The sequence below is a fragment of the Canis lupus genome, chromosome 29 (genome assembly GCF_003254725.2).
Source record: "Canis lupus dingo isolate Sandy chromosome 29, ASM325472v2, whole genome shotgun sequence".
NCBI lineage: Eukaryota > Metazoa > Chordata > Mammalia > Carnivora > Canidae > Canis > Canis lupus.
The window spans coordinates 20420126-20443651 of record NC_064271.1 but is presented as its reverse complement, the minus strand read 5'-3'; the positions used below and the strand labels follow the sequence as shown (position 1 = coordinate 20443651).

General features: G+C 38.5%; 1 protein-coding gene and 1 long non-coding RNA gene across 16 annotated transcripts in view; one reads left to right on the top strand and one right to left on the bottom strand.

Moving 5' to 3' along the window:
- EYA1 (EYA transcriptional coactivator and phosphatase 1) overlaps window positions 1-23526 on the top strand; it is a 420890-nt gene that overhangs the window by 325519 nt on the left and 71845 nt on the right. For all 15 annotated transcript variants that reach the window (XM_025477983.3, XM_025477982.3, XM_025477975.3 and 12 more), the window contains 2 exons: window positions 15550-15689; window positions 17008-17091. In XM_025477983.3, coding sequence (XP_025333768.1) covers window positions 15550-15689; window positions 17008-17091 — 224 coding nt within the window. The remainder of the gene's footprint in view (window positions 1-15549; window positions 15690-17007; window positions 17092-23526) is intronic.
- LOC125753975 (uncharacterized) lies at window positions 16641-20254 on the bottom strand. The gene is made up of 2 exons (XR_007407017.1): window positions 19895-20254; window positions 16641-17069 (listed from the first exon to the last, which is right to left on the bottom strand). It is a non-coding gene; the product is annotated as an uncharacterized LOC125753975 (long non-coding RNA).

The following is a 23526-nucleotide window of genomic DNA, read 5'->3' as shown; positions in this document are numbered from 1 at the left end:
TTCATTTTCTCTACCACTGACATTATTTTCAACTTCTGCAGTTTATTTTCCATCCCTGATGACATTTTAAATGTTCTCCCTTTAAGTATTCTAAGAATGTTCTTTCTGTGGAGTCTCTTTCCTTTCCAGTTTGCCATTTAATGTTTTCCCTAAAGCATCTGTTTCAGTACATTTGTTCATCTAATTACCTCCCTTGACTCACTTTTAATATTGATAAAGTTTATCGAGGAAGCACATTTCTCTTGAGACTTATTCCTTAATCTTGCTATTAAATTTCATTACACTATTCCCCAATTGAAGGAAAGGCAGAAAGCAAGGTTTCTTCTATGTTCAAATGTGAATGAAGGTTTGAAGATGTTCTTCAACATTCCATTAGCTATTCATTGAGCAGCTCTTAATTACAATATTGTCTTAGGTTCCGCAGGGATACAGGGAGTGAGATGATTGGTTATTCCCTGTCCTTAAGGAGCATTTATGTGAATAGCCAAACCCAATAAAGGTTGCATTTAAGAAATGTGCTAGAAGAAGCAAAGTATTCTGGAAGAATAGGAGAACAGAAATTTCTTCTATAAAGTATTTGAAGAAAAAAATAATGAATAAAAGGGGTGAAATTTATCCTCTGTATTGAAAGATATAAATGGGTGAGAGAGAATAGGGATGAGATATTTATTCAAGGCTAGAGAAATAGACCCATTTATTTATCCATGTAGCTATTTATTTATTTATTTGACAGAAAACACAGTAGGCAGAGCGGCAGGCAGAGGGAGAGGGAGAAGCAGGTTCCCTGTTAAGCTGGGAGCCTGATGGTGGAGCTCAATCCCAGGACCCCCAGGCTCATGACCTGAGCTGAAGGCAGACACTTAACCAACTAAACCACCCAGATGCCCCAGAGAAATAGACCCTTTTAAATGGGCTCAACAGTGGTATCATTTCTGTCAGAACAAACTTAAGCTACGTATAAATTTCACTGAAGAATGAAAGGTCGCCTTATGATCATCTTTATGAGTAAGATAACTGAACCTGAAGAGATAGCTTTGAACAATTCACTTCCCACCACCACACTAACATGTTTGTATGAAATACTTTAGCATGCATTATCTTATATAATCTTCATGGCTCTGCTGTCTTCATTTTACTGTTGAGGAAACCAAAGTACAGATAATGTCAGGATAATTCCATAAATTACAAGTTACCAAGCCTGTTCAGATCCTACTGTCTGAATTTGTAGCTTATTCTTTCTACCACAATGAAATGTGAACTATTCAATTTTCCATGTTCAGTAAGTTGAGGAGAATGTGGAAATGGACCAAAGTTTGCAAGACCCATTCCCTCCACAGGTGGGGTATTCCCCAAACATGAAAAGGGATGAGTTCACATTTTTGACATCAGTACAGGTTCAGTAATCCATGCAGCTAAGCTTTGGTCCCTGACAGCTCTCCCTCTGACCCCAGATCTCCCCAGGCAGGTGCCCATCAGAAACTGCCATCCCTATGGAACAAGGGTTCTGGCTTAGGGAAGTGATGTGCTGAGAAAAGAGAAGACTGGTTCAGTCAGGCATGTGAAACAGGAGAATGCAGATGGAGTGAGAGAAATAATTACAGAGCCTACAGGAAGCCCTGTTCAATCCACCCCTCTACTTGTCAACCCTGATGTGTCTTCTTTTTCTGTGAAGGGTAAGGTCTACTCTGCACTGAATGAAATAAGTTGAACTCAGAAGATGAAATCAGGAACCAAGTATGCCCAAGTTCTCTTCCTGACGATCCATCCTGAATGACCATGAAGGCACATTGATAAATACTTAACTGTGACACATTCTTCAAGAGAATGGTGAAATCAAATTTTACATGAAGAGTTATCAGGGATCACAAGCACCTTGTGACCCAGAGATGGTCCACATGCCAGCTTGTTATCTCATTCAACAGCAGATGTCTGCAGGGTCTCTGGTATATCTCAGGCACTGTTTTAGACACAGGGCATTCAGCAGTGAATAAGATGAAGTCTGTGTCCTCAAGGAGTGTTTATATTTAATCAAAGCACACATATTACAAGTAATGTAAAATGCCTCTGGTAGTCAGAAGCGTCTGGAAGGATGACATGGTTTATAAAATAGGGTTAGGGCAGAAGACTGGTCTGACAGAGTGACATTTTAGCAGAGACCTGAAATTACTGAGTGGAGAGCCACCTCCTAGTTTGGGGAAGAGCTTTCTGGGAGAGGAAATGGCAGTTGGTGGATGGAGCAGCAACAGAAAGGCCAATGTCACTGGAGCTCTGGGGTGGAGTATGAGAGGGGGGTAAGGGTAGGCAGGGAAGGAGCCAGATCATAGCAGGCATGTGGGCATGGGAAGGACTTTGGATTTTATGTTTGTTTTGAATGAGATGAAAAGTGTTTAAGCAAAAAGTGACGTGATGCCATTACATTTAAAGGAGAATCTGTCTGGTTGTTGGGCAGAGAATAAGCAAAGGTAAGAAGGGGTGTGGTTGTGGTCATGCAGATGGTTCCAGTGGCCCATGGAGAGGCAACTTGGCCAAGCTCAGGTGCCTAGGGGTGGAGGTGGTGAAAGTGGTCAGATTTGAGAGAGATTACGAAGTAGAGCTATCAGGATTTGTCAATAGGTTGAATGTGAAGAATAAGAAAGGAATCACGGATGACACCACAGTTTGGAGCCCAAACACCAAAAAAAAAAAAAAAAATGCATTTTCCACTTCTTAATATGGAGGAAATAGCAGGAAGAGAAAGTATTGTTGGAGAAATCAAGATTTCTATTGAGCACATATTAAGTGTATGGTGCCTATTAGAAATCCAGGGGGAAATGGCAAGTGAGTTGATGAATAAGTCTGTTGTTGATAAGATAACTTAGGACCTAAATTTGTGAGTCATCACAGATGCCATTTAAAGCTCATGTGCCTGGATGAGAGTTGACCAGGGCAGCGAGTATAAATACAGAAAGGGAGAGAGCCAAACATGGAGCCTGGCCTTGCAACCAAGAATGGAGCCTCCCAGAAGCCAAGGGAAGCAAGTGTTACAGACAAAAGGAGTAATGAGCTGTGTGTCATGCTGGCGAAAGGTTGAGAGAAGAGGAACTTGAGACTTGACCATTGGGTCTGACAGGGTGAGGGTCACTGGTGATGTTGACAAAGGTTGGTGGTAGTGGAATATTGGAGAGAAGAACCTAATTGGACTGAGCTCAGAAGGGACTGGAGGAGAGGAAATTGATGCAGCAAATATTTACGACTCTTTTAATAATTCTTGCTTTGTACTATAAGGTAACAGAGACTGGAGAATCTAGGGGGTGATTTTTTAGGCAAGAAATATATCTGGCTTGTGTGCACATGTGAGTGATCCAGAGGAAGGGGACACTTGGCCAAAGGGGGTGCGAGTGGGCTGGGATCTCATGCCTCAGTGAGGGGCTGGCAGAAAGTTCACCCATATAACATGAGGGGAGGAAGACTATGCATAGAAAGTACTAGTAAATGTGTTTTCCTGGGTATGCAGAGTGTAGAGGGTGAGTGCTTTTTGCTTACGGGCTTGGTCACGAAAGAGAGTGGCAAGTGGTCTTATGCTGTTACTTCTGACACTCTTGGATGTAATAAATACAGCCAGACATGAGACTCTATGGGGCAAGACCATCATGCTTAGTGCTTGGTACGTTGCCTGATACATAGAAGGTGCTGTGTTACCACATAATCCTAAGGTAACACACACTTTACTGGCTCAGGGGTTTGTTTGTGATAGACAGAGGCAGGGCCAGCTACATAATTTGTGCACCCAGTGCTCCATGAAAATGTGCACTTGTTCATAAATAATTTCAAAACAGCACTGCAGAACGTTAAGCCAAGTGCAAGGCCCGTGTGAGCACACGACTCTGGGTGACTGCATTCGCACACGTCCAGAAGCCCACCCAGTATACAGGTCCTGTTGAATCGGATCAGGTCAGCAAATGCAACAGCAGTGGGCAGACCAGGGGCACTGGCTGGAGACTGGTCTCCCGAGAGGGAAGCATCACACAGTCACCTGTCTTTCAGAAGTGTGAGAAAGAAAGATCAAATTCAAAAAGAAGTTGCCGTCTTCACAGATTAATAGAGATGGGGGTCTAGGAGTGTCCTCAAAGTGAGCAGAATGAGCAGAAAGTGCATCGGAGCTATCTAGAAGCCTTTTTGACCACAAACACACACACACACACGCATGCACACACACAAAATCACTAGTGGTGTCTCTCAAGCAGAATTGCACAGATCACGGTGGCGGGAAGGGGAAGCTGAGAACAGTGAAGCTTGGCAGTACTATGGGAGGTTGCAGTCCATTACCGATAAGACGTGGCATTCATGGCCATTAAAGACAGAAGAAAATCTTCCGCAGACAATCCCTAACCTCCAGGAGTGAAGGGTAGTGTGAATGGAAGATGAGCTCCTGTGCCAGGATAAGATGACTTCTCTTGTAGCTACTTTAAATTGATTTGTATCAAAGATTTTTTTTAAACTGTCTATAAAGATCTTTTCAAAGGTTTCCAAGTTTGTGGCCCTTTTATTGGAAAATAGAAGCCAGTAGCTGAATGAACGTGTGTGCATACACCCATGCTCTGTGAGCATTTGTTGTCTGCAGTATTGCATTCTGACATAGGAGAATTCAGTCAGGAAGTCTAGGCCACCACTGGAATTTCTCTAGGGGTTTGAGAAGAATAGGAAGTTCAGTTTTTAGCTATGAGGCTGGGTGATTACAGGTGGCCTTCCCCCTGCCTGCCTTACAGGAAGAGGAGAATCCTTTTTACAAAACATCAGAGATAGATGGAATATAAGAAACAGTGAAAGGAACCATAAGGGAAGGGTGGATACTGAGTGGTGAAAAATTAGAGATGGAGAGGAATCATGAGAGATTCCTAATGCTGGGAAACAAATAAAGGGTTGCGGAAGGGCAGGGGGTGAGGGGATAGAGTGACTGGGTGACTGGCACTAAGGAGGGCACTTGATGGGATGGGCACTGGATGTTATATGTTGGCAAATTGAATCTAAATAAAATAATTTTTAAAAAGGGCTGGAGGTGAGCCTAGAAAAGAATGTTCATCAGATTCAGTTATTAGGGGTCACTGGAAGTCCAGGAAATCTAAGTGCTCAGTATAAAAGGCATATACCTCTCCTTTTCCATGTGACCTTTTCCCTAATTTTTCTGTATAGTGAACAGCATGGTTTAACAATGGCGGGGCATTTGAATTTTTCGTAGAAAGACAGCTTAGCCCATTATCACCCAGCATCACTGGTGTGCTTGCCTGCTTGTGTCGTTTGTGATTACGTCCTCCAGATTCAGGCAACTCCAAAGAGCCTGGTAAGAAGGTATCCCCAAGCCCACACAAAATCACTCCCAAGATGTATGTGTCTAGTGTTTCTACCAACCCCAAGTTACTGTGTTCATGAGAAAAACAAAACCTTGTTTGCATATTTGCACGTTCAAGGTTGACACCTTTTGGTATCACAGTAGCTGGGCTCCCTTACGACCTGGGATGAGGCCTTTTAAAAAGTACGTATTAAATTCCCTTTCTACTTATTATCAATTCCAAAAAAAATAACACCTTGTTTTGGGCCTTGCTCTCCAATTAGTTTGGCAACATGTTTCACTTAACTGTACCACAATGCTAACATTTAATGTTTGCAGCAATTTTGAAGAAGTAATGCCACTCCGAGAAATAAGGTGACAGTCACTTAAATATCACAGCCATCATGGAGTTACTTGCATCTCATATTAACACACAGATTCTTTAATGAATATAATTATATATTACCACAAGCCAAATCTGTTTTATAAAGTTTTATTGAAACATCACCATATTCCTTTATTTTCTTAATTTTTTAAAATTATATTTATACTCAATTAATATATAATGTATTATTAGCTTCAGAGATAGAGTTCATTGATTCATCAGTTGTATATAACACCCATCGCTCATTACATCATGTACCCTCCCTCCTCTTTAATGCCCATCACCCAGTAGCCCCATCCTCCCACCTCCTTTCCCCTCCAGCAACCCTCAATTTGTTTCTTCTGGTTAAAAGTCTCTTATAGTTTGTCTCCCTCTCTGATTTCCTCTGGTTTTATTTTATCCTCTTTTCTTTTTTTTTTTTTTTTAATTTTTATCTATTTATGATAGTCACAGAGAGAGAGAGAGAGAGGCAGAGCACAGACAGAGGGAGAAGCAGGCTCCATGCACCGGGAGCCCGACGTGGGATTCGATCCCGGGTCTCCAGGATCGCGCCCTGGGCCAAAGGCAGGCACCAAACCGCTGTGCCACCCAGGGATCCCCTTTATCCTCTTTTCTTCTGTGCTCCTTTGTTTTGTTAAATTCCACATATGAGTGAAATTATGATAGTTGTCTTTCTCTGACTGACTTTACTTCACTCAGCATAATACCCTCTAGTTCCATCCATGGTGTTGCAAATGGCAAGATTTCACTTTTTTAATGGTTGAGTAGTATTCCATTGGGTATATATACACCACATCTTCTTTATCCATTCATCTGTCAATGTACATCTGGGCTCTTTCACAGTCTAACTTCTTGAGGAAACTCCATACCATTTTCCAGAATGGCTGCACCAGCTTGCATTCCCACCAACAGTTTAAGGGGGTTGCCCTTTCTTTTTTTTGGGGGGGGGTTCCCTTTCTCTGTATCCTCGCCAACATTTGTCATTTCCTGACTCGTTAAATTTTAGCCATTCTGACTGGTAAGAGGTGGTATCTCATTGTGGTTTTGATTTGTATTTCCCTGATGCCGAGTGAAGAGCATTTTTTTGTATGTCTATTGGCCATTTGTATGTCGTCTTTGGAGAAATGTCTGTTCAAATCTGCCCATTTCTTCATTAGGTTATTTGTTCTTTGGGTTTTGAGTTTGATAAGGTCTTTATAGGTTTTGGATACTAGCCATTTATCTGATAAAACATTTGCAAATATCATTTCCCATTCTATAGGTTGTCTTTTGGTTTTGTCAACTGTTTCCTTTGCTGTGCAAAAGGAGTCCCAGTAAGTCATTTTTGCCTTCATTTCCCTTGCCTTTGGAGACAATACCACCATACTCTTTTATTAAATTGTCGTGGTTGTTTTTGCACTATAATGACAGAGCTAAGTCATTGCAACAGACTATATGCATCTTACAAAGCCTAAGACATTTACTATCTGACTTTAAAAAAATTTCTGACCTCTGCTTTAGAGTAGATAGAAAAGAAAAAAGTGTGGACAAGTTGGCTCCATGCCTCTCCAGGTACCTATGTGATGTGTACCCCACAGTCCCACCAGTGGGTTTCATTGCTTTTGTACCTCATAGTGTTGCTGTTTGAGAGAGGATTTCTGGGAAATTTTGAGTATATGTGGTTTTTACTTTGTGCATTGATTACAGAACCCATCCTGGAGTAAGATGCAATCCCATATTTACCTTAAAGTAATCAAACTCAGCTTTACAGAATAGTTTCTTCCCTCATAGGAAAAGCAGTTTTTAAAATTATGAACAGAAATAAACCCAATTGTGGTATATGATTCTTTTGGCCAGTAGCATCAAGCTTGATGCATCTCCCTCCCTATGGGGAATGCCAGGGTAATCAGAATAACCTTTCCTCGTGGATTTAGTATTAATCTCTCTGTATTCTTAGTCTGCATGATTTGGCTTGATGCATCAGCTTTTGAGAGGATTTTTGCATATAGTTAAGTTGATTTTGAGAGTCTCAAAATTTGGGAGTACCTTACTGTCAGTTGCTGTCTGGCATCTTCACAGTCACCTGTGTAACTATTCATGCACTTTAAGTCATGAGCCTCAAACATGACAATATCTGCTTTTAGGAAATTAAGATACTCGTTTTTATCTGAGTCCCCAATAGCAGCAAATAGAATATAATTATCGATTGCCATGTCTCATGTTCATTAAATTTAGGTAATCTTTATAAGGATTTCCCTCTGCACTTCTTTTGTAATTGGTATGCCTTAGCATAGATTCAGGATCTAGCTGGAGATAGCCTTCCTGGCCTCCACCCAATTATCATTATATATGTGGCAAGAGCTTCCTGTCCACACGGAGTCTGGTTACTTGAATCTGTTTCAGGGGAGTAGTCTTTCACCTCAGTTAAACTTAGAAATGAGTAAGGAGAGCCTCCATCCTCCCAAACCACAGAGAAGGGAACTTGCCGGAACCCTGTATTCTGCTTCCTTTACAACTACCACTGGCATACACAGTCCCAGGAGTATAAAGTTATATCAAAAGTTCTTAAAAAAAAAAAAAAAAAAAAAAAAAAAGTTCTTTGCTACACTTGGAATAAACGTAAATGCTTATCCCTAAATCTTCTAGGAGTCAACCAGGCCAACAGGCTGTGTTTTATTTAGTGCAGGACCAAGTAAAAATAAAAAATAAAAAAAACTTATGTGAAGGAAAACATAATTTAGGAAATATCAGCATAATTTGAGGATTTGAGGAAGTATCAGGAATGGAAAAGTGCCTGCACTTTGATATTAGGTTATAAAATAGAAGTTAAAGATGTTAAAACTTTTATGTTAATCAGTAAAGGAATATAAAAATTTGCAAAGGACTTGGATAGTTCATAAAGAGAAATATTATTTTTAAGCCCATATCTGTAAGTATCTTGAACATGTCCCAATTAAAATCACTAGTGTTTTACACCTAAGAAATAGCCAGGACTTCTTTAAAACAAAGATAGGTAGGAGGGAGGGAGGGAGGGAGGGAGGGTGATAGATAGATAGATACATAGATAGATAGATAGATAGAGCAAAGATAACTTTGTGTGTAAGACTGTTGGTAAAACTGACACAATTTAAATTGATATAATTCTTTTGAAAGCTATATGGCAATGTGTAACTAAGAGGGAAAGACTAAAAACACCTAGGAAGATGTGGTATCTATTGTACATGATAGATAGTAGCACTTTAAAGCTAAATCATCTAGGCTGTGACCTCATTTGACAGACCAGGTGTTTTAGGAGGCTAAAAAACATGGAGGAAATGTCTCTAAGACTCAAATAGGAGTTATGAGCTCAGCTCAGAGGGACTAGAGGTGCCAAGAGGAACTAAGTGGAATCTTCTGAGTTCCAGTTCTGTTTTTCTTTTCAGTATTGAAGGATTTATGGAACTCTTCAGTAATACAAATGTACAATGTTAATGATCTTATGTAGATTTTAACATTTAATGAATGAATATGTAAACATTAATGTTTAAATAAGCTTTAAAAGTAATTACAGCTATTTCTCATTTTTAAATATTTTGACTAGCTAGTAGGAATAATTAGGTAATCTTCATAGATTTAATGGAGCAAAAGCCAAACTTGAGAAACCCTCATTCTTTCAATCATCAGTTTGTTTGTTTTTTTTAATGTGTGCTTGGCACCCTGGACTCTTACTGCACTCTCCAAATATAAAATGAACACCACCAGCTTCTGTCTTCTAAGAGCAGGAGTGATGGACATTTGCTCAAAATAACTCAAATTATTATCCACTGTGAATATGAATGATTGCAGAAATTGTATAATCCTACAATAGATAACCATAAATGCAAAACAGGGCCTCAGATATAGATAGAAAATTCACGAAGAAGATACTTGATCTTTAGAGATTGATAGGAGTTTCACAGACAGATCAGGGAAGGGATGATAAGCATGAAGAAAAAGCATTGTAAGAAGAGGGAACAGCATGTTCAAAGTCATGAAACAGCCTAGCATGTTCAGGGAACTCAGATAATTAGGTGTGTCTGTCTGAAGTGTAGACTATGAAGGGAAGAGAGAAGTTGAACTTGGTGGGACTTCTCTTTACTTCAAGGCAGCTTAACATCATAAAATACTAGTTCAAACTACCTTTACAGGTATGTTGGTTTTATTTCATCTCATTTATTCCAGTTTTACAGTTGATGAAACTGACTCAGAAAAAGTAAACTTGCCCAAAGACATATTTCTAATAAGCAGTGAGATTATGATTTGAAATATGGTAGTTGAGTCCACAGGTCCTAAAATCTAGACCATCCTTCCTGTTCTACACTAGAAGTTGGGAGCATTGAAGATTTTTTAAAGTTTTCTTTCATGGTGGTGTAGGTGGTAATTGAAAGGTTTGGATACTAAGCTTGAAAACAAGCCTGTTGCAGTACTTTAAAGCAGGGATGATGAGAGCCTGAATTTAGAACAAAAGTATTCAGAAGGTAAAAGACCTAAAACTTAGTCTTAATTTGTTGGAGCTGATGAGGAATTTCTGGCTTGAAACACTGGGTTGATGTTGGTACCATTAATCAGACTCAGTAAGAGAGGAGGCTGATCCATTTGGGGACAACTTTAGTTGTGGTGCCCCTGGAATATTCAAATAGAGAGGTCTAGTAAGTAGTGGCGTATTCAGCCTGGAACTTATCATTGAAATCCCTCTTACAAATACTTCAAACTGCTGAGAGCTTTCAGTGAGATAGAGAAAATTGTCTTGTACTGCTGCTCAAGGTATAGTCTACCAACTATCTGCCTATCCACTAATTTTTTATTATATATATATATAATTGTTATGTCCATATAACATAAGGATTTGCTTCAGAATGTAATCAACTGCATCACTAAGCACATTGTTTTCTTTTTAATCATAGCAAGACTTTTGATGAGGGGGGATTGCATTAATTAACATCCTGATACAAGCTCCTTATTTTGTCCCAGAGAGCACTTTGAGTATCAATAATACAAAAAACACTAATATTTAAGCTTTGGGTAGAGGAAAAGGTCTCTAAAGAGGCAAAAGTAATAGCGTGAGTAGTAGGATAAGAAGCAGAAAAAGGGGAAGTCAGGTTACTCTGATGTGACACAGTTTAAAGTAGCCAGTGGTCAGGACAGTCACAGAGAGGTACAATAAGGTTAATAAGAACTAAAAACAGGGATCCCTGGGTGGCGCAGCGGTTTGGCGCCTGCCTTTGGCCCAGGGCGCGATCCTGGAGACCCGGGATCGAATCCCACATCGGGCTCCCGGTGCATGGAGCCTGCTTCTCCCTCTGCCTGTGTCTCTGCCTCTCTCTCTCTCTCTCTCTCTGTGACTATCATAAATAAATAAAAATTAAAAAAAAAAAAAAAAGAACTAAAAACAATTATTGAATTTCGCTATTACAGGGTCTTCAGTAACATGTTGGGAATTTTGACTCCTGTTTACTGTTGTCCTTTCTGTCTCATTTTTATCCCACCAATCTACCTCCTAAATACTTCTCATTTTGCCAGTTTGCCAAAGATCTCAGTAACTCTAAATCTAAATACTGTTGGATTCAATTTTGATGTTACTGATTATTCTCTCCTTCCTGATACTCTTTCCTCTATAACATGCTAACCTTGGTTTTCCTCCTGAGACCCCACCCATTTTTTTAAAGATTTTATTTATTTATTCATGAGAGACACAGAGAGAGAGACAGAGACAGGCAGAGGGAGAAGCAGGCTCCATGCAAGGAGCTGGATGTGGGACTCGATCCTGGGACTCTAGGATCACGCCCTGGGCTGAAGGCAGGTGCTAAACCACTAAGCCCTACCCATTTTTCTCTCCCTGTCTCTTCCTATACCCTCCATGTCTTTAATTATACCCATTTCTTTAATTACATTATGTATGGCATCAGTTTCCAAACCTAAACCCAGCCTACATGTCTTTCCTGAGCTTTAGGGTAGTCTAACAGCCTACTGGACATCTTTATTACGGCATACAATCTTCAAGTTCAGCATGTCCAAAGCTGAATGTGAATTCTCATCTACACACTTCCCTATAATCCCTTCTTCCTAAATCCCATACCTGATAGCTTCATCTTCATCTTCCCAGTTGTTAAACCACTGACATAAGCATCTTCCTTCCCTTCCTCCTCCTTTCTTATCCAATTAGTTATTGATTTCTCTCCCAGTGAAATCAATACACTTCAAATCTGTAGCTCTTCCAATCTCCACGACCTGCATGGGCCACCACCAATCCTCACTGAATTCACTTTTCCTACCTTGGTCTCTGCTTCTCAGTCTTGATTTGCCTCCAGTACTCATAGCACATTGGAACTAGAATCCTCTAAAGTGTAAATTTGATTTCATCCCTCTCTCCTTGATTCTTTGCCTGCCATTCCAACCTCATCTCTGTACTCTTTTTCTAGAGTCGGGTCAGATTGATTTTTTTTCAATTCTTTGACATGCTTGCACATGTTTTCTCTCTCTCCACCTTCACACATGTTCATGCACCTGCCTAGAGAACTTTTATAGTCTATTTTTCACTGGTAATTTTGTCCCCCATTTTCAAGAAGCTTCTGTAATCCTGTAAATCTAAGTTATGTGAACTTACTCTGTGGTTTCCCAGCATTCTACCTTTCTTATGCCATAACCCTTCCTAATTGTTTTCTAATCTCTTACTTTTGTTCATAAATCAGTACCTTCCTCTGAATTTTAAGCTCCATGACAACCATATCTGTATGATACATCATTATACTTCAAGCTCCTGATACAGTGCCTGGAGTGGGGTGGACATTTAGTCATTGTTTGTTAAATAAATGCTCCTCTGAGTATTTTCACATTCATTATCTAAGTGGGGGTAAAGTTGAATAATTTGGAAAGGATTTTAATGAAATATGAGATGTCAGTGGATTAGAAGATTAAATTATTTGTTGAGTTGTTTTACACTAATAGAAGGAAAAGAATAGAATCAGGAAAGCTGGTTAGGAGAGTAGAAGTGTTTAATCCCACTTCATAGAACAAAGAGGAAGAGATTTTTTTTTTTTTTTTTTTTAAATCTAGCCTGCATTGGGCAGCCCAGGTGGCTCAGCGGTTTAGCACCGCCTTCAGTCCAGGGCCTGATCCTGGAGACCTGGGATCGAGTCCCACGTCAAGCTCCCTGCATGGAGCCTGCTTCTCCCTCTTCCTGTGCCTCTGTCTCTCTTTCTCTCTTTCGTGAATAAATAAATAAAATCTTTAAAAAAAAATCTAGCTTGCATCATTTAAATTTTATCTTTCGGGGATCCCTGGGTAGCTCAGCAGTTTAGCACCTGCCTTTGGCCCAGGGCATGATCCTGGAGTCTGGAGATCTAGTCCCACATCGGGCTCCCTGCATGAAGCCTGCTTCTCCCTCTGCCTGTGTCTGCCTCTCTCTCTCTCTCTCTCTCTCTCTCTCTCTGTGTTTCTCATGAATAAATAAATAAAATCTATTTTTTAAAAAAATTTATCTTCTAATAAATTGAGACCTATAAGGTGTGTGTGTATGTGTGTGTGTTTTAATATTTAGACATATCAGATTGTCCATATTTTAGGGCTTTTTCTCCACCTGGAAAAACTTTAGATGATTTAAAAATCCCCCTTTATACTTTGCCCATTGAACTTATTTTCTTTGGGGCCAGGTTTACAGAAGTGAGTAATCAATTTATCACTTTTTTTATTTCCCCTCCCAAAAAAGTGGGTGGAATATATTTACAAAGATTTAATTAGTTCTAATGCAGGTATAAAGAAATACACACCAAGAAAAGGAATGGGCAATCCATACAAAGAAATCCAGGGTAAGAAAACCTCAATAAGATAAACTAGTTGGAGGAGAGAATTCACCCTAAACTAGCTGGAAGTGGAAGCAAAAGACACAATGCAATAAGATACATTGCTTAACATCTTTTAGCTTTTTGTCAAATATGAACTTCAAAATGTGGAAAGCTCACAAGTCAAGATGGACTTTGAAGTCAAGTACTTGAAGTATGAGTCCAATTAGATGCCCCTTGTGCCAGTTGCAAAGTAAATGCTCTGTCTTGAAACTGTTAAAGAGATCGGCATGTGTTCTGTCTCAAATGGTGGCTATCCAGGTTCGCATAGAGATATAGTTGCAGAATTTTTAAAGAAAAAGAAGGTCAGAAAAAAAAAAAAGAAAACAAGAAAAAGAAGGTCAGGACTTTTTCTTCAAAATACAACTTTGAATTCATGGAGGCCCTTTAAAAATATGTTTTTTGGTTTTTGTTTTGTTTTGTTTTGTTTTTTGGTGCTCCTAATTTTCTATAAAACATGGAAGGCAGATGCTTGGCTTAGAATTTGAGAAGATGCCACAGTCTTCTGCCTCTGCAAGAAAACAATCTAATAGGGATTTGGAGAATGTTAAACATGGACCAGCCAGCACTGTATTCTGATTGTTCCGTAAGATGGGTTAGCTCAAAAATGCATCCCATATAACTACATAAGCTGACATAGTAAGTGGAGTTGTTTTGGATTTTCTGGCCATAATTAACTAATAGGCTTGTAAGGTATCATAATGATTTCTGAGTATAAGGATCACATTGCTGGTATATGTGATAAAGTTTGCTGGTCTTATTTCCTATGGCAGAGGACATGCAAAAAAGTCTCATCTAAAAATAATAGGAATCTGTTTAGATTTTAAAATTAAACAGGAGCTGTAGGGCTGTTCCATGTGATTTAGAAATGGAATTTACTCTGTCAAAGTCCATTCCTATCCACTGAAATTCCTAACTCTTAAACTTACTGAGACCATGTGGTTTGACACATGGCTAGCCTTGTTGGGACAGTCAAGGATGATAGTATATAATAAAGGCTATTAGGTATTCACCTGTCCTCAATACTTTTCTGTTTGGTGAAATGCAACATCAGCATCTCAATGAAAATTATCATTCCTTATATCAGCTTGAGAGATTCCAACCCACATCTAGTAGAGAAATCTGGCAAAGAGTTTGGGGTGGAGAGGCAGCACACTGGCACATCTGGAATTTGGGGAGATAGAAATTGTCTGATGGGTGAACTCTTAGAAGAAGAGACTATAAGGGGTTTTATTCATTGTGGAAGCAGGGTAAGAGCGTCCCCCGTCAACTCCACAACCACTACTCAGCCATTCCTCTAGCAGATTGGAAGTTGTTCTTTATTTTGTAGTTTCTATATAATTATTTCCATGATTTCTCTGAGTTACCCAGGTGAGCAATTTTAATGTTCTGTTTGAGATTTTTTTGGTTCAGAGACTAAAATACTGGAAGAATCCATGATGAATGTTGTACAGAGTATGGGCAGTACCCATATATCTGGTCTTCCTTATCTTGCCACTCCCTTGTTCTCACATAAAATGAGAGAGAAAAAGGAGGTTTTGAAATGTTCAATGAAAAATCTGCCTGCTAATTTGTTTTTTCCTGCCATAGAGTTGATTTTTCTTTCTCTGAACCAAAAACCTTCTTGTAGGTCGGCGAGGGGCTGGTAAGGCACATGTATGAACCTCTCAGTATGGCCAGGCACTATTTATGGAAAGAAAGAAAGACACAATTGTGGAAGTGGGGATAGGGGAGCTTTGTCTCATCATGGAGAACCACAAAGAAAAACTAGGCAGCTTACTACAACCTGCTGTCTTCCACCCTCAATTTAATTTTATTCATTTCTGATCACACATTCTTTCAAAAGAATGGATTCTTGGAATCAAATATCTCATAAATTATTTATCAATGGAAGTAAACGTAATGAAGATGAACAGAATGAAATGTGTTTTACTTTTCAAGCTTCTCCATGAATCAAAACAAGGTTGATCTTGACACCAGGGTAATAGAACCAAAAGATGAAAGACCTTCCTGTATTTCTACAGAGTACAGTACAATCCACAGCCCGTCAACACCCATTAAAGACTCAGATTCTGATCGATTGCGTCGAGGTTCAGATGGGAAGTCACGTGGACGGGGCCGAAGAAACAATAATCCTTCACCTCCCCCAGATTCTGATCTTGAGGTATGTCATTGCCAATGCCCTAGTAAATAACAAGGTATCCTGGTAGTTAAATGGTGGTTCTGTATACCTGTAATGTAAATGGCCATCAAGATGCCCAAATGCTTTGTTATTGCTTTCTTCTCTATATCATAAGTAAAGCATTATTTTCTTTTTATTATCACCTATAGGTAAAAATAATTATTTATGTTTTTTTCTGGCATTTTAACTACATGTAAAGCATCTGGTTATTTCTTTCTAATATAGTGAATTATATAATTTTGCTTATACAAAATTCTCTTATCTTGCTGTCATTGACATTTTAATTGAGTAAGTATCATATTAAAAATGCTTACTAAAGTCCACTTTGAAAATTGGACACGTTTATATATGTTGAGAAAGGAAAAGCTGGGATATTCTAAACTGAAATGGTAGTCATTTTATGAGACCTGTTTTGGTCGAGTTCAAAAGCAGGAGGGATTAAATAAAACCTTGAAGGGTAGATTTCATAGCCTTGAATCCACTGCAGTTAAGTTTCTGGGTTTTGCCTAATGAAATCTGATGGTGGAAAACATGATTATTTTGGCCGAAAAGATGGAAATTTCCCAGAAGAACCTATGTGTATGAATATATATATACTGGTATGAGTGGAAAGAGGAAGAAGAAAAGTAGGCTTGGGAAGCCTTTGTGGTATCTCAAAGATGTTTTTGAAGTGAATTCCTTCAAATCCAATTCCAGATATCCCAAGTGTGTCAAGAGCATGTGTGATGTGTCTGCTTATATTGTTAACTATCTGTAATCTGAAGAAAACGAGGCAGGAGTTCATGCATAACCCACCCATGTGATAACAATCATAAGGTGAATAGATGATATGAAGTTTTAAGTTTTATGTGCAGGTTTTTAATACTTAGCTTGATAAAAATAAAACATAAGATTCACTATTTTAACGCTTCTTAATAAGTAGAGAAGAGGAAAGAAAAATGGAATGATTTTTTAATTGATTGGCCCTTCTTTATCTCAAGAAATTATAAACTAGTTTTAGCTCATTATTCAGTTTTTCAGAATAGAGAACTGAGAATCTACTTCAAAGTAGAAAGGACATTTATTATTGCTTGCTCATGTTGGTGTTGATGTCACTAGTATAATTAATATAATTACCTGAGGTTATGTACTCTGGAGAAAAGCTGGTGGATACTCTGGAACAGTTGTATTTTAGAAACATAGTAAATTCAGATTTTTCCTTGTCTTCTATTTCAAGACTGCTTATTTATGCTGAGGTTAACTGAATAACAGGTTTCTTCAACCAAAGAAAAGATATATTGATTCAGTTCTTCTTTTGTAGAGGGTTTTCATCTGGGACTTGGATGAGACAATCATTGTATTCCATTCCTTGCTTACTGGGTCCTACGCCAACAGATATGGAAGGGTGAGTACCAAGAGACATCAGTTTTTAATTTCTTTAGAGTAAATATGCCTAGAACTGAATTTTTTGTCCAGATGGGAATGTGGTTTAACTGTAAATAATCTAAAATATGAAAGGGAGAACTACTTAATTTATTGATATAGTCAAATATATATGTAAGGCAAAAACACATAAATGAACAAAAGGAGGTTGTTTTTAGGTCCTTAAAAATGAGGTAAACTTCATGCAATTAAATTCATACTTATTTCAGACTCTAATGAATAAAAGTGTTTGAATACTATTCTAGGATGAAATATTAAAATATAGATGACATAAAGATTTTGTATTTTTTATATGCACTGTTATTTTACTTTTTTATCTGCAACGTATTCATGGAGCAAGTATTTTACATGTTATTGTCTTCAGTGATTAACAGTGTTAGTATTTTGCTTTCAAAATACCTGTTATGAGTGTCTTTATAAATCCCTTTGCTATGAGGCTATATTTATGTGAATGGTATGTAAAATTGGGCCTAGAATGACCATAGAACAAATAACTCCATGTCTGAGTTGTTATAATACTTGGTGTGGTAAGTAAAAAGGAATATTACAGACCACCTTCTACAAGTAGGAATTCAGCCTCAATGTTCTGCTTTTGGGCTTCTCAAAAACCTTAGAAATTCTTTTTGGAAAAAAAAAAAAAAAGAAATTCTTTTTGGTCTATTCCTTGGTGGTTTCATAAACCTTTCCCACACAAAAACCTTATTATTTAAAGTGGCCCTAGGTAATTTCTGAAGTTATCCTGTGAATATGGTATTTCTCATTTTTTTAATCTTTAAAGAAATCATAAGTCTTACATCAGGTTCAGAGCCTTAGGAACTGAATTCTGTGTCTTGGTGACTCCAGGTGTTTATTACAATTAAATGTAAAATTGATACCCACAAAATGTGCATGCTGTCATTACAGTATTTATCCAGGCACCCACTCTTTCAACAAATATATATTGAATGCCTGCCATGTAGGTATAGTTTGGCAGTGAAAGTTGAGGAATTATCAGTTGAACTTCACAGTGCAACTTTCATTCTCATAACCCTGAAGTTATACCTAATACCCCCAAAAAAAGCCTGGAAAAAATGCACATTTGTAAGAGCGAGAATATTCTAGAATATGCCACCCTTTAGATTTCTCTTTAGAAATAAGATATCTGTAAAACACAAAATGCCCCATCTAATTATTGTTAGATGTTCATAAGAAGACAGTGAACAAAAATACAGTATGATTATTAAGAGAAAAAAAGCCATTAGAATCAATCATTCAAAGAAATTCTCTACTTTGTGGCTACCACATAATAAGGATTCAATAAATATTTGCTGTGGTGTTTTTTATATTCTTCCTTCTATGAAGAATTACTACAAAACTAGTATTTCTACAAAACTACTACTAGAGATTAATAGCTAAAATATCCATGTGTAATTAGTAGGAGGAATCCTGAAGATCTTCTTAACTGAAACATTTTAATGTCCCTACAACTAACTCCTAGGAAAGCAAGCCTTGGAACTCACACAAAATCATTGAAAAGAGCATGCACTTAGAACACCAGCATTTGAAAACCATCTAGAAAGTATTGAGTCTTTGAAAGCTTTTGTACTAAGGGCCAGATTGATGCAATGAGAGTTGTCTTATAAGGGCTCTGTTCACCACTGAAAGGGGTCAGCTTCGGGTAAGGTAGTGAGCATCCCATGACCCAATGACATGATGTCAGTCCCTGGCCATAAATCATTGGTTTACACATGGAATTTACACCTAACCTAGAAACCCCTGGCAGCTTAGAGTTTTTCATTCGGATTCTCAACAATATCTAAACCAAATATTACAATCGCACAAATTTTATTTTTAAAAGTGTCCACCATTAGTATTTTGAGGCTTCATCAAATGGTATTTTGTTAGTTTAGTTTTCTCATAAAAGAGTGTGTGATAAAAAGTTTTATCTCATATAATTTCTAAAACCAAATATGAGTGATCTGAAATATTTAAATGTAAGTTAACCATTCATTTATAGGTTAACAGGGGTTGGGGAGAAAGTAACCTCAGAAAGCTTGGTTCAGGAAGGTCTTCCTGAGCACAACTTTGAACCTGAGGTCAGACTAAAAGGTTGGTTGAGAATGTAACCATCAAGAGAAAGAGAGTTCTAAGCAGAGGAAGTAGTGAGCATGAAAGCAGGAAAGGGTTTGATATTTGAGGGACAGAGAAGCGAATGTGGGTGAGCTGAGTGACGAAGATGCAGAGTTAAGATGTGGGCTGGGATGAGGGCAAGTACAAGCCATGTCAAGAAGGTCAGTCTCATTGCACATGCCATAGGAAGTCACTAGAGGACTTCAAGCAAGAGCATGACACGATCTGATTTAGATTATTTTGGCTGTATGTGGAGAACCAATGGTGGGGAAAGAGGGTTGGGGAAAAGAGGTATTAGGGGTGACTTGATGTATTAGCAGTAGAGATGGAAAGAACTAACTGGATTATGGATTCTATTGCAAATAGAGAAATAGAATTTACAAAGGATTCCATTTGGACTGGTGGGCAGTAATAGAGACGAGTGAAAAAAAATTCCCAGGTTTTTGTCCTAAGCAGCTGGGAAGCTAATCGTGTATTTGTTGAGAGGAGGAATACATCTCTTGGACCAGGCAAGAAGGTAGATGGAAGGTGAGCCTGGGACATACGGGAATGGGCAAGCCTTCAAATAACAGGTTTAGTGTTGACAGTACACAGCTCAGGATCGGAGGGTCCTCAGACACTCTAAATCTGATTTCACCTGAAATGTTTGTGCATACCTTCTTTGCAGTGAACACCTGTTGGCTCAATGCTATGAGGCATCCCTTCTGAAGACACATTGCTGAGGATGTTGAATTGTAGCTTGAAGCATGCAAGGAAGCTTGCTTAATGTTCTCTTTATTAGAGAACTTCAGAGTCAGGAAGAATTTGTTCTCAAATTTGTTCTCAAATGTGTGATTCAACAAGAATTCTTCTAAACAATGATAACAACCAAGCTGATCCCAATACCTTGCCTCCCTTTCATTCCTTTCACTAAGGAGAGAAGTCTTAAAGCAGTTGAAGGGCAAGCCTTCTTTCTTGGAACACAGTTTTGGTGGTGTCCCTGAGCATTGTTAAGGGAGCATGTGGTTGGGCCTTACTCTCCAGGCATATAAAGAAATGAATGCCTGACAATGTGATAGCTGTTCTGTCTCTATGGGAACCAGATACTTGAGAAGTAGCTTAGTCACAGTAGCTTAGGCAACTCAATGAGTAGGCCATTCAGTAAGAGGATACGGGATCTGGTTGATATAATACAAAATTAGGGCATGTTACAGCAATATGTACAAAAAAGTTTGAGAATGTCCCACCTTCCATGTAATCCTAGCTGTGGGAAGCAGGCATGTTGGGCATTATAAGGAAGTGTTTTATAACAAAGGTGATGGGAACAAAAAGAGGGTGCTTGGTACATGACAGGTCTGGCTAGCAAAGAGAAAAGAAAGAGCGTATTAACAGAAAAATGAAGTCCATGAGTGTGTTACCATAAATTAGGTTGTTAATAATGTCTGTCCTAGGGTTTTGTTTAATGCATTTTTAAAGGGGCTTTCAAACTAATCTACATCCCCCAGTTTTGCTGAAGAAAACTAGTCTTGATTTTATTTTCATTGAATGTTCTCTTTTAACTAGACAATATAATTCTGTTGTTAATTTCTATCCACATACCCCAAACTTATGTTTCAAGTAAGTATTGTGCTAGTGTCCTCAGCATAGTTCCTGTCTTATGGGATGGCATCCCAAGATATTTATAGTCAATGGCTTCATTGTTTCAATACTTTATTTTTATTGTTGCTTAACACCTGTGTCTCAGATGGATTGAGCCAGAACAGGTCTCCTAAAGGTAATGAGCCTCACCCCTCATTTTACACAAAAACTTAAACACGAACACTTAAGACAGCATAAAGCTTAGCATTTTTGACTGTAGGCCCTACTTATGAAGAATTTCCTATGTGCTAGTACTTGCTCAATTCACCAGTAGTTACCAAACCCATTTTACAGATAAGGAAACTCAGGCTTGGAAGGGGTTAGAGACTAAACGTCTGACAAAGTAAATACCGATTCTGTTTTAATGTAGTTGAAGCTTGACTGTCAAAAACCAAAACAACCAACAAAACAACACTTTGAATCTGGCATAGTGGCCAGGGAGTAAGTAATATGTGGTAGTGTCTTTAAATTTATGAATTACCAATATGAGATCCACCTGTGGTGAAATCGAAGGCATCACATTTGAATTCATATAGATCTAGACTCAAACCCAAGCTCTGACTTTTCAGTTCTTTGACCCTGGGTAAATTTTTTATTCACACTGAGCTCCAGTTCCCTCATCTATAAAACTGGATACTTGTCAAATTGTTTTAAGAATTCAGTTGGGACAATTATATCTCTCAGTAAAGCCAGGAGAAGAAAGATCTAAGTTGTGAAATTAAAGGGCCCATCATTGTGTCCTATTAATAACAATAACCCAGTAATGAAAACAGCATATGTCACTGATTGATCTTGTATCTGCTGTCTAAACATTTGTTTTGTAATGCACCAGGCTTCTAGAAGGATGCTAGTCACCAGTGTGAATTTAAATCAACTAAGCCTCCCTAGTGAGTGTATACTGTAATCATTTAGGACATTGAGCAGAGAAAAAAATTGACAGCAGTTGAGGGAGCCAATTTTATTAGAACACTCCTGTTAACCAGTAAAGGTTACTCTTCTTACCTTGTTTCAGAGTGAGACACTAAACTCCAAAATCTTTTGAAGGATGATCCTCTTCTGTGGTGGCTAGTAAAGATGCTGAATTATTGGCATGGCACCAAAGTAGTCAGACATGCAGTGTCCTCCTTAGATTATACAGGATCTGGTTGCTTAGAATAATCTCTCTTTAGGAAGCTCCAGATCAGAGATTGGGAAATATTTATTAGCTGACCCTTTACCAAAAATGAAGGCTTTGTGGACCATATGCCTTCATAACTGCTCATTTCTGCCTTAGCAGTGCAAAAGCAGCCACAGACAGTAGACAAATAAATGGATCTCTATTCCAATAAATCCTTACTTATAATTCCTAAATTTGAATTTCATGTAATTTTTGTATGTCATGAAATATTTTTCTTCTGTTAGATTTTAAAAATCCAGACCAAGTGTCTAGGCCAGTAATTGACAGACCATATTCCATAGGCTAAATCTGGTCCATGGTTTGTTTTTGTAGGGTTTCAAGCTAAGAATGTTGTTTAAATTTTTAAAGGGTTATGAAAAAGAAGATGTGTCAGAGACTTTTATGGACTGCAAAACCTAAAATCTTTATTGTCTGTCCCTTTAGAGAAAAAGTTTGCCTAGCTCTACTCTAGATCATGCTCTCACCTTTGTGGTGATTCATTTGCTTCTGTCTTTCAGGACATCAGGAAAATTCAGTAGCACGCACACTGTGGCCAACTAGATTGTAAACTTAGTGAAGGTATTGTATGTCTGTATCTGGGTCCCCAGTGAAGCATAAGCCAGCACATGAATTTGCTAGGGTAGGTGCAGTGGCTGTAACAAATAGGCCCAATATGTCATGACAATAGAAATTTATCATTTTTAGTGGCCTCAAGTGGATCTTCCAGTTTGCTTGGTTTAGGCAAGGATTGGTAGTGCAGATCATGGTTGTACCATCACACCATATAGCTTCTGAAGCTTCTGTGATCATTGTCATGAGCTTTCTACCCCACAGGGTGAAAAAGCAGGGAGCATGAATGGGAGACTATACAGATCTGGCTTAGAAGGGGCACATACTTCTTCTGTTCACATAGCCCAGTGCAAAGGAGGTGGGAAGTATATGTAGCCTGTCTGTGTGCCCAGGAAGAAACAGAGAGTGAGTTTTGGTGGACAGGTGGCAGTAGTCACCACAGTTCTCAGTGAAGAACTATTTGATTAATAATGAGTGAAACCCAAAGCACACTTTCCACCGCAGCAGAGTGGTGCCCAAAGGCTATGTGACAGATGTTCAATCCCAGAGCACGGTCTCCTGATTTTATTTTCTTCTTTGTATATCAATACCAAGTGCAAAATGATGAAATAATTTATGGTTCCAGGTCCAACTTTTAGAAACCATGGGATGACAAAGAATCTAAACTCTCAAAACAAAAAGCCTTTTTTTTTCATTTTTTGTTTCAAAAAGACAGTGTTTTTGACTATCAGAGGGCTGTCCAGCTGAAAGATCCTCCTTCATTCATTTTTTTGTCCTTATCTTTCCAGTTGTTCTCTTTCTGCCAGCCCTTTACCCCTGACAGCAAGTAAAATGTATATTCCTGCCTCCTCCTTGAATATGGCCTTATTTTCTTCAGACCTGTGAAAGGGAATGCAGTGAATGAACACAAATCACAGCTTTCCAGCCACAAGGCTGGCCTGCCAC